Source organism: Monodon monoceros, unplaced genomic scaffold (genome assembly GCF_005190385.1).
Source record: "Monodon monoceros isolate NGI ecotype Baffin Bay Population unplaced genomic scaffold, NGI_Narwhal_1 Super_Scaffold_13, whole genome shotgun sequence".
Classification (NCBI taxonomy): domain Eukaryota; kingdom Metazoa; phylum Chordata; class Mammalia; order Artiodactyla; family Monodontidae; genus Monodon; species Monodon monoceros.
This window is the reverse complement of record NW_021703769.1, coordinates 71866828-71890942: the sequence shown is the minus strand read 5'-3', so window position 1 is coordinate 71890942 and position 24115 is coordinate 71866828. Positions and strand designations below refer to the sequence as shown.

At 39.8% G+C, this 24115-nt stretch overlaps 1 protein-coding gene across 4 annotated transcripts in view; it reads right to left on the bottom strand.

The window, feature by feature from the left end:
* CRCP (CGRP receptor component) overlaps positions 1-24115 on the bottom strand; it is a 64031-nt gene that overhangs the window by 21750 nt on the left and 18166 nt on the right. Inside the window, exons 1-4 of one of the 4 annotated variants that reach the window (XM_029220155.1) lie at positions 23700-23796; positions 15307-15343; positions 10124-10222; positions 7489-7583 (exon numbers count right to left, since the gene is read on the bottom strand). In XM_029220155.1, the coding sequence (XP_029075988.1) occupies positions 7489-7583; positions 10124-10222; positions 15307-15343; positions 23700-23707 (239 nt within the window). In that variant the 5' untranslated portion in view covers positions 23708-23796. Of the gene's footprint in view, positions 1-7488; positions 7584-10076; positions 10223-15306; positions 15344-23699; positions 23889-24115 lie in introns of those variants that run through there. The other 3 variants (XM_029220154.1, XM_029220156.1, XM_029220157.1) reach the window with 3 other exon arrangements.

Genomic DNA, 24115 nt, shown 5'->3' with positions numbered 1-24115 from the left:
AGTTTAAAATCTAAACTGATATTGAAATCCTTGCCATGTAAGCCAAGACAGACTTGAGGTGTGAATATAACTAGACGACCACGTGCCAAAAGAAACAAAAAAAAGCAACATTAACCAGAGGCATTTCACAGGATCCAGAGTTCTAAACAATATAATATTCAAAATGTTCAGGATACAATCTAAAATTATCTCAATGAGGGAAATATCACTCATTCTCAAGGGAAAAGTTCATCAACAGATACCAAATCTATCATGACCCAGATGTTGGAATTATCAGACAAAAACTTTAAAGTAGCTATTATTACAACATGAGATATACACATTCTTTTTTTTTTAAACATTCTTGAAATGAATGGAATAATAAAAGTTCTCAGGAAAGAGACAGAAAATTATAAGTAGTAAACAAATGAAAATTTTAGAACTGAAAAATATATGAAATTTTATAATTCACTATGTAGGCTTAATAACAAAATAGAGTTGACAGAAGAAAAGAGTCTGCCAACATACAGACAGTTCAGTAGAAATTACCCCATTTGAACAACAAAGAGGGAAAAAAATGAACAGAGAGGATTCAGGGAAGATGGCAGAGTAGGAAGAACCAGGAATCTGCCTCCCCCCCACCTAGACAACAACCATCTAGACAACTAGACCTAAATGTAAAATGCAAAACTATAAAACTCCCAGGAGATAACACAGGAGAAAACCTAGATGACCTTGCACATGGTAATGATCTTTTAGATATAACACCAAAGACACAATCCACAAAAGAAATAATTGATAAATTGGACTTCATTAAAATTAAAAATATTTGCTCTATGAAACACAAAGTCAAGAAAACAAGATAAACACAGACTGAGAGAAAATATTTCCAAAAGACACGTGATAAAGGACGGTTATCCAAAACACAGAAAGAATTCTTAAAACTCAGCAATAAAGAAACAAACAACCAGGGCTTCCCTGGTGGCGCAGTGGTTGAGAGTCCGCCTGCCGAGGCAGGGGACACGGGTTCGTGCCCCGGTCCGGGAAGATCCCACATGCCGTGGAGCAGCTAGGCCCGTGAGCCATGGACGCTGAGCCTGCGCGTCCGGAGCCTGTGCTCCGCAACGGGAGAGGCCACAACGGTGAGAGGCCCACGGACCGCAAAAAACAAACAAACAAACAAATAACCCAATTTTTAAAATGGGCAAAAGAACTACTTACAATAGCCAAGACGTGGAAGCAACCCAAGTGCCCCATCAACAGATGACCGGATTAAAATGTGTGTGTGTATATGTGTGTGTGTGTATATGTATGTATATATACATACATACATATACATACATATACACACACACACATATACACACAATGGAGTATTAGCTAAAAAAAAATGAATGAAACACTGCTATTTGCAGCAACGTGGATGGACCTAAAGAATATTATGTGTAGTGAAATAAGTCAGACAGAGAAAGACAAATACTATACAAAATCGCTTATATGCAGAACCTAAAAAAATAATACAGGGACTTCCCTGGCGGTCCAGTGATTAAGACTCCATGCTTCCACTGCAGGGGGCATGGGTTCGATCCTTGGTTGGGGAACTAAGATTCCGCATGCTGCATGGTATGGCCAAAAAAATTTTTTAATTAAAAATAAAAAAATAATACAAATGAATACATATGCAAAACAGACTCACAGATATATAAAACAAACTTGTGGTTACCGAAAGAGAGGGGGAAGGAGAGGGGACAAATTATGGGTATGGGATTAACAGATACAAATTACTATACATACAATAGATAAGCATCAAGGATTTACAGAGAAAATAATCTGTATGATACCATAATAGTGGATACACGTCATTACAGATTTGTCCAAATCCAAAGAACTGTTCACCACCACAAGTAAACCCTAATATAAACCATGAACTTTTGGTGTTAATGACGCGTCAATGTAGGTTCACTGATTATAACGAATTTACCACTCTGATGGGAGATGTTGATAATGAGGGATGCTATGGATGTGAGGGGGATGGAACATATGGGAAATCTCTGCACCTTCCCCTTATGTTGCTATAAACCTAAAACTGATCTAAAAACATGAAGTCTTAAAAAAAAAAAAAAAAAAATTCTGCAAAGGTGCCAGAGTAGGAAGTACCAGAAATCTGTCTCCCCGCCTAGAAAACAACTGTACTCCTGGAATCTGTCTGATATTAACTATTTTGAAACTCTGAAGTCTACTGAAGGCTTGCAACTTCCAGGGGAAGTTTTGGAAGGTAAAAAGCAGTTAATTTTGGTCAATTTTAGATCTTAGCACAGTAGCAGCACCCATCCCCCAACTCCAGGGGCAGGCAGCTGTGCCCACGTTCCTGGAGCAGCTTGTACACAGCTTGTGGAAGCTAGAGAGGGCAAAAAGTACCCTGTCCTCCAAATATCAAGGATCTGTGCTCTAATTACTGACTATAGGTTCTGATCACAGAGGTGCAAGCAAAGGGGCAGCAGCCATTGTTGTTGCACCTCCCCCTCCAGCTGAAGTGACTTTTACAATTTAAAGGGCTGGTGTCCTTTTTTCCCCCAACCCTTCTTTTTTTTTTTTTTTTCTCCCTAAAGTTCAGACACCAAAGGCTGGGACATTCAAAAATAACTGCATATATGGGAAAAATCAGAGTGACTGTGCATGCCTAGGGAAAGAGGCACACTCAGAAAAGACCTGAGAAGACCTTGGGTTTACACCTCAAGCTGATCCGTAGCACAGAAACAGCCTACAAGACAAAAATAGCAAACAATAAACAAAAATCAGCAAGCCTAGGGGAAGGAAGAAAATCTGATTTCCAGATTACAACATTATCAGATCAAATGTCCAGTTTTCAACAAGAAATCACAAGGTAAACAAAGAAACAGTTAAGTATGGCCCATTCAAAGGAAAAAAATAAATAGAAAACATCCCTGAAAAAAACCTGATGGCCGGTCTACTAGACAAAGGCTTTAAAACAACTGTCTTAAATAGGTTCCAAGAATGAGGGGCTTCCCTGGTGGCGCAGTGGTTAAGAATCCGCCTGCCAAGGCAGGGGACACAGGTTTCAGCCCTGGTCCGGGAAGATCCCACATGCTGCAGAGCAACTAAGCCAGTGCACCACAACTACTGAGCCTGTAATCTAGAGCCCACGAGCCACAATTACTGAAGCCTGTGTGCCTAGGGCCTGTGCTCCACAACACGAGAAGCCAATGCAATTAGAAGCCCGTGTACCACAACAAAGAGTAGACCCCGCTCACCACAACTAAAGAAAGCCGCACACAGCAACAGACCCAATGCAGCCAAAAATTAATTAGCTAATTAATTTTTTTTTAATTAAAAAAAAAAGATGCTCCTAGAATTAAAGGAAGATGTAGAGAAAGTAAAGAAAACAATGTATAAACAAAATGGAAATATCAATAAGAGACCCAAACGAACAAACAAAACAAATTCCAGAGCTGGAAAGTACAATGACTGAAATGAAAAACACTAAAGGGATTTGAAGGCAAATATGAACAGGCAGAACAAAGAATCGATGAACTTGAACAGAAAAAAAGAAAATTAAAGAAAAGTGGACAAAGCCTAAGAGGTCTGTGGAGCACCAAGAAGTGGACCAACATATACAGTTTGGGAGTCCCAGAAGGGACTAAGTGTCCATCAAGAGATGAATGGTTAAAGAAGACGTGGTGTGTGTGTGTGTGTGTGTGTGTGTGTGTATAACAATGGAATATTACTCAGCCATAAAAAAGAATGAAATAATACCATTTGCAGCAACATGGATGGACCAATAGGTTATCATACTAAGTGAAGTAGACAGAGAAAGACAAATATCATATTATATCACTTATATGTGGAATCTAAAAAAAAAAAAAAAAAATGAACTTTTTTACAAAACAGAAAAAAACTCACAGACATAGAAGACAAACTTATGGTTACCAAAGGGGAAAGGAGGGAAAAGGTGTGGAGGGATAAATTAGGGATTTAGGATTAACAGACACACTAGCATATATAAAACAGATAAACAACAAGGACCCACTATATAGCACAGGGAACTATATTCAATACCCTGTAATAACCTATAATGGAAAATAATTCTGAAAAAGAATATATATATATATATATATATATATATATATATATATATATGTATGTATAACTGAATCACTATACTGTATACCTGAAACTAACACAACACTGTAAATCAACCATACTTCAATTAAAAAGTTTCCTTGTCTTTAAACAACAACATAAAAAACAGAGGCTTGGGGACTGTAGAACAATTATCAGAGTTCTAACAGTTGTGTCTTTGGAGTTCTGAAAAGAAAGGAGGAAGACACTGGGGCAGAAAAAAATATTTAAAGAAACAATGACCCAAAACTTCACAAATTGGGTAAGACACAAAAATTTACATAATCAAGAAGCTCAGCAAAGATAAACTAAAAAAAAAAATATATATATATATCATAATCAAATCTTCAAAGACCAAACATAAAGTATTGAAAACAGTCAGAGGAAAATAATACATTACATATTGGCATGACCACAGATTTCTCATCAGAAACCATGGCAATCAGAAGACACTGAACTAACATCTTTAACGTGCTGAAAGAAAAGATCATTCAACCCTGTGAAACTATCCTTCAGGAATGAAAGAAAATAATAACATTCTCATTTGAAAGAAAACTGTAGCCAGCAGGCCTGTGCTAAAAGAACGATAGAGGAAGTTCTTCAGGCTGAATGATAAAAAGTAAACATGGAACAGGAATGAATGAAGAGCAAAAGAAATAGCAAAATTCTGGGTAAATATAAAAGACTGTTTTTGTCCTCTTATGTTCTTTAAAATATGTAGAAGTATAGAACATAAGTAATAAAACACTGCTAAACACTATTTTCAACATATATAGATGTAATAAATATGACAACTGTAACAAAAGGGAGAAGATAAAATAAGAAGTGTTGATGAGGATGTGGAGAAATTAGAACCCTTGTGCACTGTTTGTGGGAATGTAAAATGGAGCAGACACTATGGAAAACAGTATGGCAGTTCCTCAAAAATTTTAAGATAGAATTATCATAAGATCCAGCAAACGTGGCTTCTGGGTATATACTCAAAAGAACTGCATGCTGGGTCTCAAAGAGATATTTGTACATTCATGTTCATAGCAGCATAATTATGTGCAACAGCCGAAAGGTGGAAACAACCCAGGTATACATCAGTTGATAAATGAATAAACAAAATGTCATATATACATGAAATGTAATACTATGCAGACTTCAAAAGGAAGGAAAATCTGACACATACTATAATATCAATGAACCCTGAAGACATAATAAATGAAATAAGCCAGTCACAAAAGAAAAAATACTGTATGATTCTCATGTGAGGTACTTAAAGTAGCCAAATTCATGAGACATAAAGCAAACTGGTGGTTACCAGGGCTAGAGGATGCGGAATATGGGGAGTCATTGTTTAATGGGTACAGAGTTTTAGTTTTGCATGATGAAAAACTGTCCTGTGGATGGATGGCAGAGATGTACAACAATTAAATATACCTAATGCCACTGAATCACACACTTAAAAATGGTTAAAATAAAAAGATAACAATATTAAATAATACTCAGACTTTTTTTTTAAGACAAATACTATATGATTCTAATTACATGAGGTATATAGAATAGTCAAATCCACAGAAACAGAAAACAGAGTGGTGGTGTCAGGGGCTGGGGAGAGCAGGAAATGGGGAGTTGTTTAATTGGTATACAGATTGTTTTGTAAGATTTTAAAAGTTCTGGGGACTTCCCTGGTGGCGCAGTGGTGAAGACTCCACTCTCCCAATGCAGGGGGCCCAGGTTCGATCCCTGGTCACGGAACTAGATCCCACATGTGTGCCGCAACTAAGAGTTCGCATGCTGCAACTAAGGAGCCTGTGAGCCACAACTAAGGAGCTGGTAAGCCGTAACTAAGGAGCACGCGAGCTGCAACTAAGGAGCCTGCCTGCTGCAACAAAGACCCAGTACAACCAAATAAATTAAAAAAAAAAAATTCTGGGTATTGGTTACACACAATGTGAACACTATACTTAATATAGATGAACTGAAGGCTTAAAAGTGGTTAAGATGAAAAAAAAAAAAAGTGGTTAAGATGGTAGGGCTTCCCTGGTGGCGCAGTGGTTAAGAATCCGCCTGCCAATGCAGGATACACAGGTTCGAGCCCTGGTCCAGGAAGATCCCACATGCCACAGAGCAACTAAGCCCATGCACCACAACTACTAAGCCTATGCTCTAGAGCCTACAAGCCACAACTACTGAGCCCATGTGCCACAACTACCGAAGTCCGTGCGCCTAGAGCCTGTGCTCTGCAACAAGAGAAGCCACTGCAATGAGAAGCCCGCGCACCGCAACAAAGACCCAACGCAGCCAAAAAAATAAATAAATTTTTTAAAAAATGGTTAAGATGGTAAATTTTATGTTATGTGTATTTTCTTACAAAAAATAAAACAAACTGTAAACATACACACAAGCACACATATGCACACATCTGAAAGATGTTTGTCTTCAGAGTTCATTTAGAGAAGAGAGGCAAGGGGAGAAGGGCACTTAGTTTACTGATAGTGTATCAACTGTGCGCCTGAACTAACACCAAATGTTTCCTCCAAAATAAAATTATTGATTATTCTCAATGAATGACAAAAGCTTTTTGGATTTATCAGCTCTAGTATCAATTCTAAAGACTAGAGCTAGTTTTCTTCTCATGGAAACTTCTGATCTAATTCTTAATGTTTTTAATTCCTACAAACTTAACTTATTCAAGAAAGTCACCAAGAAAGTAAATGGGCACTAGAAGAGCAGACAGAATATTATCAAGCCATTTTTGCCCCAAACAAACACAAATGTCAAATGACTTAATTCATCAACTTTATAAAAAGCCCTTCAATTTGTGAATCCCGTTTTTCAACCAATTTAGTCTGAATGCTGGGAAGGGGTTATGGGAAGATTTTTGGGAAACATTTTTGAGATTAAAAAGCCCACTACATTCTGTTTCTGGCTCTAGAAGGATCCCAGTGTCTAAGTCTCAGTTGTCTCATCTACAGTACCATGACCCTGGGACTTCCCTGGTGGTGCAGTGAGAATCCGCCTGCCAATGCAGCGGACACAGGTTCGATCCCTGATCCAGGAGTATCCCACATGCCGCGGAGCAGCTAAGCCCGTGCACCACAACAACTGAGCTTGTGCTCTAGAGCCCGCGAGCCTAGAGCCCATGCTCCACAACAAGAGAAGCCACCACAATGAGAAGCCCGCGCACAGCAACGAAGACCCAAAGCAGCAATCAATCAATCAATCAATAAATTTATACAATACCATGACCCTACGCCCTGTGTACTGATTACAATTCAAAACCCAACCTAATATAAATACACAGTTGCTGAGGATGACTTTTATAAGCTATCATTTTCATTATGTGTCAGTCTTTTCCCACTTAAGATTATTTTTACTTACTTGGTTAACTTGTGGCTTTTCACTGCTGTGAGAAATTCTCTCACAATCTCAGGACTCTGGTGCCTGCATGGTGTTTTTGATATGTATTTTAATGTCTACAAAAAAAAAAAAAAAAAGGGAAAGGCAAGCATAAGACAAACAACCCCAAATGACAAAAAGAGAAGCCAATGGCTATAATTTAGTATTCTAAAATTTTGCTTCAAAAATCTTTTGTAAAACAAACGCCTTCAGGAGACTCAATCTTCATATAATAGGAATTCCTCAAAAATAAAACCAGTAGCTAGAACAAAAAGATTACTGAAATTTTAGAATAAAGCTTTTCTGATCTTAAAGAAAAAACTCAGTCTGACAACTGTGTTATCATGTATCAATTTTTTATAGACAGGGAACCCGAAGAATAAAATAAATAGCCTTAAGTCCATATATAAATGACCCAATAAATGGATTAGAAGGAACAACTCTTCCTTACAAAGAATTCTAACAATTAAACATAGAATGAGGGAAATAAATCACCATTGGGCAATCGCACCATAGGAATAATTACTGCAGGAAGGATCCACCAATGAATACTAAAATTAATGGGCAAAAGCTTAAGAAGTAGGATATTTGCATAGTCTCAAAGCAGCTTCCCCAAAATATTTATTAATTACTGTGGTAGTTTTAATGTGTGTCCTCAAATTCTTTAATATCCCTCCCTTAAGAGATGAAGCCTATTCCCCTTCCCCTTGTATGTGGGCTGGACTAGGTGACGCTTTGCTAATTAACAGAATATGGAAATGGAAAAACAGTAACTTTACAGTGGAGAAACCAGGCAGACACCACCTTAACCAAGTTATCAAAGTTAACAGCGTCAGTAATAAGACACTGATACCATGTACTCTGTATCACGAAATGAGAAGGGCACATTTACTACCAAAGTAACTTTCCTTAAGGCACCAAAAATTAAAAGCAAGAACTTAAGAATTAATAGAGTGGGGACTTCCCTGGTGGCACAGTAGTTAAGAATCTGCCTGCCAGTGCAGGGGATATGGGTTCCATCCCTGGTCAGGGAAGATCCCACGTGCCACAGAGCAACTAAGCCCGTGGTCCACAACTACTGAGCCTGTGCTCTAGAGCCTGTGCTCCACAACTACTGAAGCTTGCGTGCCTAGAGCCCATGCTCCACAACAGGAGAAGCCACCGCAATGAGAGGCCCATGCACCACAACGAAGAGTAGCCCCTGCTCGCTGCAACTAGAGAAAGCCCACGTGGCAGCAACAAAGACCCGATGCAGCCAAAAATAAATTAATTAATTAAATTTTTAAAAAAATTAACAGAGTGATAGTGAGCATAAACTAATTAACTGTGTAGTTAAGGGTGCTTGATAGTTTGAAATGTGTATAAAACTAATTACCAACAATCTTTTTTTTTCTTCTCTGAAAGAGATGAACTATATAATGTGAAAGAACACGAATGAATAAATGAACTGTAGGGTTCTAAACACACAATTAAATGAAAAAAATCAGATGGGAAGGAATGGTGACGAAAGTGTTAAATTCCTTATTTTCCTTAATGATACCTTAATGCAAGTTTAAAAATGTCTTTGAAAAGAAAAATTAAAAGAGTTAAATCCAAACCTCTTTAAAGACAAAATCAAAATTGAAAGCAAATAACAAGAAAAAACAAAATGACAGATATAAAAATCAAACATCATATAACAAATACAACAGCTTAAGCATAAGATTGGGAGAGAATGCAACAAACTATCAACTAGATATTAAGATTATGAATTACTTTTGATTTCTTCTTTATGCTTTTTTGTACTTTCTAAGTTTTCTACCATAAAAAGTATCACTTTCTCTGTAATAAAGAATTTGGCTTCGCTAAAACAGAGAGTCTGGACTTTGCCCTCAGCTTTTGGGAGGTAATCTCCATACTGCTGGAACATTATATCTAATAGGAGTATCTTTGTCTGGGGGCCTTATGTCCTACTGGATGGTCTTAACAATGAGACTTAGAGTAGGGGCTTTGGGTCATACAGTATCAGTAGACCTGGAGGCTAACATGAACTACACAGGCAATCAATCATTCAATCATGCCTAGGTAATGGAGCCCCAATAAAAACACTGGCCACCAAAGCTTGGCCGAGCTTCCTTGGCTGGCAATATTCTGTGTGTATTAACACACACTGATTTCAAGAGAAATGTGCTCTGACTCCACATTAGAGAACAGTGGAAGCTCTGCATTTGGTATTTCTCCTGGCACCTGCCCCATTTGCTTCTTCCCTTGGCCAAATTTAATCTGTATCTTTTCCTTGTAATAACCTGTACCGGTGAACATAATAGCTTTTAGCAAGTTCCGTGAGTACTTCCACTGAATTATTGAACCTGAGGGTGGCCGTGGGGCTCCCCAACTTGCAATTGGTATTAGAAGTGCTGGCAGACTTTTATTTATTCCCTCCTCTGACTTTGCAATTGGTTAACACTCGCAATTGGCCAAACTCTTTCCACTTCTATAAACAGGATAAAAACTGGGTTACAGTAAACCTACTCAAATCAGATAACAGGTAGTCATGATTCAGTGGCCAGTCATCAGCAAGATAAACCAACCCCCTTCAATGGCAGTTGGGGTAGATCTTCCAAAAACATAGGCTTACTTCATACGTGATAGTATTCAAGTTCTGTTGCCCAGAACTGTGTTTATTCTTTCCACTTTCTTTACGCTGCTCTTTCATATCAGTTAGTAACTGGAACACCTAGGAAGAGATATACAAAAGATTTCCATAAATAAATTTGAGAAATGTATCTATTCCAAGGTCAATGATTTTGAAGGATAAAGAGAATAATCTCTTTTCTTCTCATAAACCCTCCCCCAAACTCTTGCATTAGAGCAAATAAGTCCGAGAAGCATGTGACTTTTTAAAAATGCTCTTGGGCTTCCCAGGTGGCACAGTGGTTAAGAATCTGCCTGCCAATTCAGGGGACACAGGTTCGAGCCCTGGTCCAGGAAGATCCCACATGCCATGGAGCAACTAAGCCTGTGCGCCACAACTACTGAGCCCACGTGCCACACCTACTGAAGTCCATGTGCCTAGAGTCTGTGCTCCGCAACAAGAGAAGCCACCACAATGAGAAGCCAGTGCACCGCAATGAAGAGTAGCTCCCACTCACCACAACTAGAGAAAGCCTGCACACAGCAAGCAACAAAGATCCAACGCAGCCCTAATTAATTAATTAATTAAAATAAATTTTAAAAAAATAAAATAAAATAAAAATGCTCTTTTATCTAAGTCAAATACTGCAAATTCATTTGTTTACATAAACTATTTCAAGTGTTTCCTACCAATACACACCATATAACTGATCTCCTTGGCTCTCAAAAATAATATTCTGAGTATTTGAAAGTAAATTTTCCTATAATACGATCATCTCAATAGATGCAGAAAAAGCAACTGACAAAATTCAACATCTGTGATCAAAACTCTAAACAAAGTGGGTACAGAGGAAACATACCTCAACATAATAAAGGCCATACATGATAAGCCCAGAGCTAACATCATACTCCATAGTGAAAAAGTAAAAGCTTCTCTAAGATCAGGAATAAGACAACGGTGCCCACTCTTGCCTCTTTTATTCAACATAGTATTGGAAGTCCTAGCCAGGGCAGTTAGGCAAGAAAAGGAATAAAATTTAGCCATCCAAATGGGAAAGGAAAAAGTAAAACTGTCACTATTTGCAGATGACATGGTATTACTTATAGAAATCCCTGAAGACTCCACCAAAAAACTGTTAGAATAAATGAATTCAGTAAAGTTGCAGGATACAAAATCAACATACAGGAATCTTTTATGTTTCTATACACTAATAACAAACTATTAAAAGAGAAATTAAGAAAACAATCCTATTTATTATAATTGCAACAAAAAAGATAAAATTAGGAATAAATTTAACCAAGGAGGCAAAAGACCTGTACAGTGAAAACTATAAGACACTGATGAAAGAAACTGAAGAAGACACACATAAATGTTCATGCACTGGAAGAATTAATATTGCTAAAATGTCCATACTACCCAAAGCAAACTACAGGTTCAATGCAATTCTCATCAAAATTCCAACTGCATATTTCACAGAAATAGAACAATCCCAAAATTTGTATGGAATCACAAAAGATCCAGAATAGTCAAAGCAATCTTGAGAAAGAAGAACAAAGTTGGAGGCATCACACTCACTGGTTTCAAACTACATTACAAAGCTATAGTAATCAAAACAGTATGGTATTGGCCTAAAACAGATGCAGAGATCAATGGAACACAATAGAGAGCCCAGATATAAATCCACACATATATGGTCAATTAATTTATGATAAAGGAGCCAAGAATACACAATGGGAAAGAACAGTCTCCTCAATAAATGGTGTTGGGAAAACTGGACAGCCACATGCAAAAGAATGAAACTAGACCACTATATACACCATACACAAAAATTAACTCAAAATGGATTAAAGACTTGATGATGTAAGACCTGAAACCATAAAATTCCTAGAAGAAAACACAGGCTGTAAGCTCCTTGACATTGGATTTGGCAATGACTTTTTGGATTTAGCACCAAAAGCTAAGACAACAAAGGCAAAAATAAACAAGTGGGACTACATCAAACTAAAAAGCTGCTGTGCAGCAAAGAAAATCATCAACAAAATGCAGCCTACTGAATGGGAGAAAATATCTGCAAATCATGTAGCTGATAAGGGGTTAATATCCAAAATATATAAATTCATACAACTCCAGAGCAAAACAAACAAACAATCTAATTTAAAAATGGGCATTTTTCCGAAGAATACATACAGATGGCCAACAGGTACATAAAAGATGCTCAACATCACTAATCATCAGGGAAATGCAAATAAAAACCACAATGAGATCACCACCTCACACCTGTTAGAATGGCTATTATTAAAAAGTCAAGAAATAAATATTGAGGAGGATGTGGAGAAAAGGAAACCACTGTGTACTATAGGTGGGAATGTTAATTGGTGCAGCCACTATGGAAAACAGTATGAAGGATCATCAAAAAATTGAAAATAGAAGTACGATATGATTCAGGCATTCCACTTCAGGGTAACTATCCAAAGAAAACAAAGACAGTAATTTGAAAGGATATATGCACCCCCATGTTCACTGCAGCATTATTTACAATAGTCAAGGTAAGGAAATAAACTAAAGTGTCCATTTACAGATGAATGGATAAAGAAATTGTGGCATATATACACAAAGGAATATTATTCAGCCATAAAAAAGAATGAAATCTTGCCATCTGTGACAACATGAATGGAACTTGAGGGCATTATGCTAAGTGAAAGAAGTCAGAGAAAGACAAATACTGTATGGTATCACTTATACGTGGAATCTAAAAAAGAAAAGGAAAAAAAAAAGGGACTTCCCTGGCAGTCCAGTGGTTAAGACTCAATGCTTCTACTGTAGGGGGCGTGGGTTCGATCCCCGGTCAGGGAGCTAAGTCCCCGCATGCCACGCAGCATGGCCAAAAATTAAAACAAAAACAAAACCGAAACCAGAAACCAAGCTCATAGATACAGAGAACAAACGGTTGCCAGAGACAGCGGGGGGAATAAGCAAACTAGATGAAGGTGGTCAGAAGTTACAAACTTCCAGTTATAAACTAAGTAAGTCATGGGGATATAATGTACAGCATGGCAACGTCAGTTAATAATACTGTATTGCATATTTGAAAGTTGCTAAAAGAGTAAATCTTAAAAAGTTCTCAACACAAGAAGAAAAGAATTATGTAACTATGTATGGTGAGTGATGTTAAGTAGACTTATTGTGGTAATCATTTTGCAATATATACAAATATCGAAAAATTATGTTGTATGCTTGAAACTAATATAATGTTGTATGCTGACTATACCTGAATTTTAAAAAATTTTCCTAAAATATATATATATATATACACACATATATATATAAATATTGTTTTTTTTAAAGATCTTGCTTCTTGGGCTTCGCTGGTGGAGCACTGGTTAAGAATCCACCTGCCAATGTAGGGGACACGGGTTCGAGCCCTGGCCCGGGAAGATCCCACATGTCGCGGAGCAACTAAGCCCGGGCATCACAACTACTGAGCCTGCGCTCTAGAGCCCACGAGCCAGTACTACTGAGCCCATGTGCCACAACTACTGAAACCTGAGTGCCTAGAGCCTGTGCTCCACAACAAGAGAAGCCACTGCAGTAAGAAGCCCACGCACTGCAACAAAGAGTAACCCCTGCTTACTGCAACTAGAGAAAGCCCGTGTGCAGCAATGAAGACCCAACGCAGCCAAAAATAAATAAATTAATAAATTATTTTTTAAAAAGATCTTGCTTCTCTAACATGAAAATCTATTTTATTTCTGGAAAAGAAAAATTATGAAGCAAGCGATAAAAGTAGTTTACAAAAAAAAAAAAACGAAAGAAAGAAAAAAAGCTATATAACTTTAGAAGTAAATTTTCTCCACAAGGTAGAAACACATGTGTATTAGTGCTAAGAAGGGTCAGGGGAGGAAATCTCTCTCCTGTGTTAGAGATTATACCAGAGAACTGAGAGAAGCATAGGATCATAAACACAGTAACGGCTAGATAAAACGCAACCCATCCCCTGCCTCTCATTCCTTTCAGAAATAGGGGCATGAGACCCAATTAATGCAATGATTCCCCAATGGATAAAACACTACACACCTTGTCCAGAGTCTAAGCTGGAGAAGGAGGTTCCTAAAAGCCAACGGCTTGGGGCTTCCCTGGTGGCGCAGTGGTTGAGAGTCCGCCTGCCAATGCAGGGGACACGGGTTCCTGCCCCGGTCCGGGAAGATCCCACATGCTGCGGCGCGGCTGGGCCCGTGAGCCATGGCCGCTGAGCCTGCGCATCCGGAGCCTGTGCTCCGCAACGGGAGAGGCCACAACAGTGAGAGGCCCGCATACCACACACACACACACAAAAAAGCCAACGGCTTGACCAACAACCATTTCCTTCCTATTATGAGCAGCAACCATGTAAGATGACTTTAGGAAGAAAAGAATATGGCCCACTGTGTTAAATCTACTACCTTCTACATATATCACAAAATGGAGACTCAAATCTCCTATAAGTCTTCCTGAGTTTAGACTCTGGCATAAGAAAAATGGACAGTGAATATATGAATGGTTTTTTCTATACCTGGAGTCAACCTATCAGATAGTTTTGCTAGTACCAAACAACACCCAGGCAAAATAGAAGGTAGGCAAAAATAATGTTCTCTCCTCCCTTTCACCAACTTCTTTCCTTTCTTTCCCCAGCAACCCAATCCTCAGGCCCCCAAATTCCAAACCTGTTACTTCCTACTAAATTATTCGTAATGTTGAGTCACTAAACTCTCACTTCCAAAATGAAGGTGTTAATACTTATGAGACTATTATGAGGATCAAAATAATAACTCATAAAAGCATTTTACAGCTAAAGAGTGGTAATTAGGAAAAGGCGTTAAGCATTTTAATGGAAAACTTCTGCAAACAGAAACAGTTCCAAAACTGATGTTTCCATCACAGGAAGGCATCCCAAATGAAGATCTAAAATCTTTGGGATTTGGAGAAGGTTGCCCACAGTAAACTAAAGGCTTCCCAGCTTCCCTGAATTACTGTATATAATTTACCAAGCTAAGACTATTCCAAGGTCCACCAGATGGTGCCATCTCTCATATTTTAAAGTGGCAAATCTAAATGAATTCAGTCATTTCTAACCAAAACTAACTGAATAATCTTCAGAAGCAAAGGGCAAACGATCAGAGAGGAAAACACAATAGTCCAAAGCTATTTACCTCATAGTTACTGAGCAGCGCAGCGCTGGCATCCTTCCTGCAAAATAAAGTAAATTATCATCAGTCTGGGCTCACATCCCTCTGTGGGAATTAAATATCTACAAAATAATCCCTCTGTCAAGATTCAGTAGCCCAGTTCAGAAATTTGGGGACTACAACCTAAAATTGAGAAACGTCCTAAGTCTTACTGGTTTAGCTGGCGATGGACAAATTCAGAGCAAATTCTCCTTTTAACAGCCACAGTATATCACACATCCAACACCAAGTAGGTGATTAAAATACTATACTTATCCCTGGTCCAAGCAGGCAAAAGTTGAGAAGTCAGATATCTAGGGGAAGTTAGTTACAGGAAGAACACGGGGGCAAAACCACAGGAGTAGGGGGATGTCAATAAACAGAGGGTGCTAGAATTAACTGGAGAAACAGAGTGCCACCTCATCCCACAGCCATGTCCTCTCTACAGTACCATCTGCCTTCCATCAGCTATTGACATTTTGGGCAGCCAAGTCCTCCTGTTGAATCACCAGAAATGGGATCCTTAACACTAACATCACTACTGGAAATTCCAGCAACATCTGGAATCCTGCCAGATACCCACAAAACTCCCAAGGTGTTCATCTTTTCTATCAACTCAACCACTAGAGTTCACGTGTTGAGCACTGGCAATGGTCAATCAAGGCAAAACGTCACCTTTCATGTATGAATGAGCACAGCAATGTGACGTGTATTAAATTACAACTGATCCATTCTACAGTATCACATCAGAGAGCACTTATTGTTTTTAACAGTCTGGAGGCAGTACAGTATAATAATTAAGAACACAGTTTTGACCTACTGTATAGTGTACAGCACAGGGAACTACAGTCAATATCTTGTAATAATCTATAATGGAAAAGAACCTGAAAAAGAATACCTATATACATAATATATATATGTATAGCTGAATCACTTTGCTGTATACCTGAAACACTGTAAATCAACTATACTACAATTTTAAAAGAATACAGTTTTGAAATCAGACAAATCTAGGTTCATATTCCAGCTCCGCCACTTACAAGGTATGTGAGTTTCAGTGAGTTAATTAACCCCCGTTAAGCATCCCCATATAAAATAAAAAATGCAGATAACTAGTACCTAGAAATGTAGCCTGGATTCTAAACCCAGCTCCACCACCCAGTAGCTATGTGAATTTGGGCAAGTTATTTAACCTCTCTATGCTTAAATTTCCTCATCTATAAAATGGCAACTGTAGTATCAACCTTGTAACATTGTTACAGGATTGAGTTGAAACATGTAAAGTACCTGGAACACAGTATGTGCTCAATAAATACCATCTATTGTCACTACTGCCTGGGCTACCACCACCACAACCACCGCTTCTTCCTACTTCATAAAGCCGTTCTGAGGATGAAAGGAAAACAAATTTTAAAAGTGTAACACAGTTCTTGGTACTTATTAGGTTCTCCTAAACGAAGGCTATTACTGTTAAAAGATATCACCTCACTTAAATTCTCATTAAAATTTAAATGAGATGTAGGAGCTATTATGATTCCTTCTTTATAGATGATGAAACTGAGGCTCAGAGATTTAAAAACTTGCTCAAGGGCACACAGTAGAAAGCCTAACTGAAGTGGACAATAACTATGGGATTGTGAAAAATAAAACAGGATTGAACAAATGGAAACCAGTAATGCAGAATCCTAAAACTTCAGGAAGGAGTATGGACTTGACAAAATGTACAACAAAGATTACTGTTTGTTCTTAAACTAGGAATGGGGCTATATGATGAAATTGAGGACACAAAATTTCAAAAACATGAGCCAAATAGATGGGTGGTTTCCCCAGTCAATAATAAAGCAAAACAAGCAGGTGGTTAACGCAGGCTTCAACCTAGGCCTTAGGTCATCAGCACAGTAATGTCAGCACTTAATCAAATCAGCACATGAAGCTTACCAAATGCTACTGGTCATTCAACAAATAGCCAGGATTTCACAAAAGTGCTGCTTTGCCCAAATGACCACAATGGAACTCAGGTTACAAAGAACACCATACTTAAAAGGAACCTAGGAGACTTCCCTGGTGTCACAGTGGTTAAGAATCTGCCTGCCAATTCAGGGGACACGGGTTCGAGCCCTGGTCTGGGAAGATCCCACATGCCGCAGAGCAACTAAGCCTGTGCACCACAACTACTGAGCCTGCGTTCTACGGCCGGTGAGCCACAACTACTGAGCCAGAGTGCCACAACTACTGAAGGCTGCGCATCTAGAGCCCGTGCTCCGCAACAAGGGAAGCCACCGCAATGAGAAGCCCACGCACTGCAATAAAGAGTAGCCACCACTCGCCGCAACTAGAGAAAGCCTGCGTGCAGCAACAAAGACCCAACGCAGTCAGAAATAAATAAATAAAAATTTTTAAATAAATAAATAAATGGAACCTAACACAGGAAGGATAACGCATAATTAGAGTATGTGATATGGCTCATTTAAAGCTGAAAATGACAGGACTTCCCTGGTGGCACAGTGGTAAAGAATCCGCCTGCCAATGCAGGGGACACAGGTTCAAGCCCTGGTCCAGGAAGATCCCACATGCCACAGAGCAACTAAGCCCGTGCGCCACAACTACTGAAGCCCGCAAACCTAGAGCCCGTGCTCCACAACAAGAGAAGCCACCACAATGAGAAGCTAATGCACTGCAACAAAGAGTAGCCCCCGCTCGCCTCAACTACAGAAAACCTGCGCACAGCAATGAAGACCCAACACAGCCATAAATAAATAAATAAATAAAATTGAAAATGACAAATCAAACCACATGTCATCTTTGCCTACTTAATCAGGAAGTCACCCCACAAGGCCTCCTCCTATCTTTGCCTGAAACTGAATTACAACTCCCTTCATGCCCTAACATTCAGGGGAACTAAAACATCCCTTCCTGGAACAGGGTGAGAAAAATTACATGTTATTTTTCCTCAAGGCCAGTGGATCCATCCCAGGTGCCACAGTGACAACTTCATTTCCAAATCACAGCCCCCCTCTGTCATGTACATTATTCCATGCCCTGGGAAATCTGTCCTTGTCTCTTCCAAATTACTGCCCCACTGCCCAAGTCAATATTGTTAATTGCAAGAATCCAAAGAACATCTTCTGCCTTTTCTAGAGCCAATATACAAAGAAGGAAAGGAACTCTCTTTCATGTATATTTTCATGAACCTGTGTTTTGGAGCCAGGAGAACAATGGATGTTTAAAAAGTACAGCGTCTTGCATTCTGGTGGGCAGAAGCTGATTTATTCATTGATTCTTTTATTAGGAAGATAAATAATTTTTTTACCCAGCTAAATACTAATGGAGTAAATGCCAAAATATGCTAGGCATTCCTTTATTCAGTTAAATGTCAACGAGTATAGTATCTGCCTTTCATTGAGTCCTAAATGAACTGTGTGTATTGGGAAATTTTTTTTGAAGGCAGTTTTTATCCTGAAGAACTTACTGTAACCACCACGAAGTGGCAGGTTGTTGAGAACAGGATATGGTGAGATTTGACAGACATCAACTTAATCAAGTTATCCAATTTAACAGCACCAATAATGATGAGGTGATGCACTGAGAAGGAAACATCCCTTATAGCAATCCTGTCAGAAAATGTAGTTATGAGAATATAATCAGACAAACCCAACCTAAGAAACCTTCTTCAAATCAACTGGCCTAGATTCTTCAAATATCACTATCATTTGTCACGATGTCAACGTCACAAAAAGAGGCTAAGAAACTGTTCTCAGAGTAAAGGAGATTAAAGAACCTTGACAACTAAATGCAATGTGTGATTCTTGATTGGATCCTGAATCAATTTTTTTTAAAAATCCAGATAAAACATTATTAGGACAATTGGAGAAATTTTAATATAGGTTGCATTTTAATAATAGTGGTAATATCAGCACTAAATTCCCCGGGTGTGATGATGGTATTGCAGTTACACAGGAGAATGTCTTTTTAAGACTGATAAAATGACATCTCTACAACTCTGAACTGGTTCAGTAAAGAGTGTGTGTGGAGAGAGAATGTAGGCATGTGTAACAAAGAGAAGGCAGATATATCAAAAATGTTAACAAATGGTGACTCCAGGTAAAGGATATAAAGGAACTTGAGATGCTCTTTTTGCAACTGTTCCATGGGTTTGAAATTTTTCAAGGTAAAAAGTTGAGAAAAATGGAGAAGTAAAACTAAAGAATTCCATGAAGTTAAAAAAAAATACATTAGTATAACTTGTAATTGAGGACATTCTCCTCCAATGTTTACTTCATACTCTCCTGTAGGACTTAGAATGGTACTGATTTTACTTACAGATGTTTAAAGCAAATATTCCAAGTGAATTTTAAAGACTGTCTGAATCTATACTTACAGGAAGGCAGTCACTTAATTTCCTTAAGTCATGAATTAGCTGACTGAAGCTGACGTACTATTTGAAATTTAACCTGTAAAATCTGCTTAACTTGCTGAGTCAATTTAATGGACACAAACAACTACTTCAGAAAATCAAATTCTGAATAAACAGAGCAAAATGATCTACTGACAGACTTTCCTTAGAGACTCACACATGCACAAAAATGTCCAAGCAAACAGTGCCTATTAACTGCCACACGGTTAACTCTTACGAACACAATGACAAACAGAATTGCTCAAATTCTCCTATGTTTAACCTATGTTACTGACTCAAGTCCTGTTCTGAAAAGCTAAACTCTGGTCCAAGAAAACTGAGCAGCCTTCAAAGTCAATGAACAATTTAAACTGTAGCATTCACTTGGGAGCTAGCAAATTATCCTCTTTCCAGTCCTGTTACTGAATTGCTATAAGACCTATTAGCTAACTTCTCTAAACCTCAGTATTTCCAGCTGTAAAAAGAAGGAAATTCTGACACTATCTCAAAAAGATGATGTGGAAGAAACTCCATTTTCCGTAACTATGTATACTAAGTTCAAGAATAAAAGGATGAACACAAAATTTTCCAGGCATATAAATAGTCCCAAGGCATTAGAGAAAGTTAGCCAAACAGCAAATACCTTAGTATACAAATACTTAATTTTGCTATGAATATTTTATATCCTTTTATCCGATGTGATGGTCAAAAAGTTTTTATTTTTAGGGCTTCCCTGGTGGCGCAGTGGTTGAGAGTCCACCTGCCGATGCAGCGGACGTGGGTTCGTGCCCCAGTCCAGGAGGATCCCACATGCTGCGGAGCGGCTGGGCCCGTGAGCCATGGCCGCTGAGCCTGCGCGTCCGGAGCCTGTGCCCCGCAACGGGAGAGGCCACAGCAGTGAGAGGCCCGCGTACCGCAAAAAAAAAAAAAAGTTTTTATTTTTAAAGTCTATCGTTCAACCAAATAAAGCATAAATATTCCTTACCTTTAAAAAACTTCTAGTGTGTATCTATCTATATGTATCACTCACACAGTAGGTAATTACTCAGTGATTGAAGAAAAAAAAGTAGTAAAAACTCAGGGGAGTTTTCCATCCATGCCTCCTCACTGCAGGTCCTAGGAATGCCTAACAGAGGTACAATGTGTTTGCCCTCTCAGAGACCTAGGGGTCTCCTGAAGATCCTAAGGACCACACTCCCAGAGGTCACACCTCATGCTGGAGGCCAGGCAAGAACTAGAATTAGGCCTCCAGGGACTTCCCTGGCGGTCCAGCGGTTAGGCCTCCGCCCTTCTGAGGCAGGGAGCACGGGTTCGATCCCTGGTCGGGGAACTAAGATCCCACATGCCGCATGCTGGGGCCAAAAGAACACAGAATTAGGCCTCCAGACAGTCTCATTCCAGGGGCCCCTCTACCCCCAAACCACATGCCTACCTCAGAAAACCTCATTTTCCCACAAACTGCTAGCCACAAAATTCTTGATGAGTCACTGACTCCTTGGGAGAAGTTGACAGGTTACTATATAGGAGAAAAAACTCTTGATTGAAACCATTTCACTTAGGAAAATCAGAAAATCTATATGCTCAGCAATCAGGAAACTAGCTAAATAATTTATATTAATTTTTATTAATTTAATTTATTAAGTTAATGAAGTATTGTTATATTACTTCACTCCACAAGTACAGTCAGCCCTCTGTGTCTGTGGATGTGAAACCCACGACTGGGGGTTTAAACCAGCAAATACAGAAGGCCGACTGTGTTTGCCAAAGGGCTACTGTGTGCCAGGATGCGCTGCTAAGCACTAGGGGAACAGACACTGGTCCCTGCCTTCATGATACTTACACTCTCAAGAGGGAGACAATACACTAGACATGTAAACATACATCTATTATCAGAACTTGTAATTATTTAGGGGAAAAGTAAACAAAGGTTCTATGAGAGACAAAAAGCAGGACTTATTTTGGATTTACCAAAGAGGAAAAACAACATTGAAAAAGGACACTCAACCTGAGCTGTCAAAAAGATAAGAAGTGGGCAGGACAGGGGGAAAAGTCTACCAGGTAGAGGGAACAGCAATGCAAGGGCTTGGAGAGTTACCGAAATTACTTGACTGCCAGTGGAAAGTGTGTCTCTTTGGGGGAGGGGACAGTGGCAAGAGACAAGGTTGGTGAGTGGGTGAGGTTACATAGGGTCTTGTAGTCCTACTAAGAAATGCAGATATCCTCTAAGCACACAGAAAAGCAATGAAGGGCTTTTACACAGGGGGTGATTTGATCCAATTAATATTTTAATTCACTTTGGCTGCTGTGTGGAAAACAGAACGGAGGGGGCGGGGCAAGAGTGGAAACCAAAGGCTATTGCTTAATCTGGACCAGAGATGATGAACTACAAAATTAGTGGGGATGGTGCTGCATTCAAAATACATTCTGAACGTGGAGATGACAGGACTGGCTGATGGACTTGATTTAGCAGTGAGGAAAGAGGGCTAGATTTCTGGTTTAAGCAACTGGATGGATAAGAGAAAAGGGCTAGAAATATATTCTGGGGAATCATTTGCATACAGATGGGTAAAATGACCAAGGGAATGTGGAGAGAAAGGGTCCCAGGACTGAGCCCTAAAATACTTCAACATTTAGAAGCCCAAGCAAGGAAGGAAGGTGGGGCTAGGAAAGAAGACTGAGAAGTAGTCCTTGATGTAGGAGGAAATCCAAGAGAGCAGGTCACAAAGCCAAGAGAGTGTCTTGAGTTTCTGTATCAATTGCTGCTAAGGGATCAAGGAAGTTGAGGCCAGAAAATCAACTTCTGAATTTGACAAGATGGAAGGCTCAGGTAACCTACCTAAGACCCATTTCTGTAGACTGGTGAAGATGAAAGCCCAAAAGAATGATTGAGAGAATGAGGGGATAAACAACATTTCTAAGAAGTTTTCTGGTGACAGGAAGCAGAGAGGGAGCAACAGGTGTACATGGATGTGGGGACAGACAAGGGATTTTTCTTTTAAGATAGATAAATTAAAGCTGGTCTGTATGCTGACAGGAAATGCTTAATAAAGAGGGAAAAATTGATAATGACGGCTTGGGCTAGAGTAATATTATGCATGTTTTTCAAATTGCAGATTAAACCCCATTAGTGGATTGCAAAATCAATTTAGTCGGTCTACACCCTATTTTAATAAAAGAGACTATCAGAGTGTACTGCACACTGCATTGTCTCATGAAGCTTTCGTTTCAGTTACATATACATACAGTGTTTTTTTAAAAGTCTGAAAAACAGTAGTACATGTAGACATTAAACAGGCTAAAGAACACAAAAGAAAGTATCAATATTAAATAATCGGTAGCAAAGAGAACACAATATAGTATGCCTACAAGTTAACGTGAACCGTGCAAAAATCCACATACAGAGTAGCTACAAAAACTTCCATTTGCACCCGGTACAATGAGCAGACACGGAAAAGACCATGTGGAGCTAAAACTGTTAGAATGGCTTTTACTCCCTCCCTACACACACACACAAATAGCTAAATGCTTCTCATCAAACTTGGACAGCACCTGTTCTGAGTTAGGGTTCCAAAGGAGCCCACTGCCCCTAAGCAAAGCTCTACCCCAGCATTTACCCATCTCTCCTCCAAGTACTTCCAGGCCGGACCCAGGGCTTTGTACCTTCGGAGTTCCCGCTCCAACACTGGGCCAGACTCCCCACCGTGACGCCTGCAACGCTAATGAATGGATGAGGGAGGGAGCAGGCACCCTGAAAGGCAGCCGAGACAAGTGGCACTCGGCCCCGTGTACTGGGCACGCGGTGGGCGTGGGGGCGAAGGTTCGGAGGGACAGAGCGAGAGCCCCTTCCTCCCTCGGCTCCCGATCCGTCGCCCTCCCCACCGCGACGAGGGGTCGCCCCAGGCCCATGTCTCCCGGCTCCCAGGGTCTAGCGGTCGCCAGCTGTGAGCGTCGGCCCAAACCCAGCGACGCGCCCCAAGCTGCTTACACTTCCATGTCGACCCCGCCTCTTCGCCTCCGGCCGACAGCACCAGCGAAGCTCCACACAGACCCGCCGCCGCACCGGGCGTCCACGCCGAGCTCCCTGGGGCCGGCTCCGCGCGCCGCGGTGCACGCCGGGATCGCCGCGCTGCACACCGGGAGCCTGGAGGACCCGGCGGGGCCGCGAGCCCTGCATGCCCCTCTAGCCGTCTGAGCCCTGTCCTCTACGCCCAGCTCGACTTCAGACTGTTAAGCGTTTGCAGACAGGATTTAGCTCACGTTTTCGTGGTCTAAGTTATATCTAAGTAGTATGAATAAAGTAAATTTCCAAAGACGTAATCGGATTAGTAGGCCTTTGCGGCATTAAAATCCCACCCCGGGGGCTTCCCTGGTGGCGCAGTGGTTGAGAGTCCGCCTGCCGAT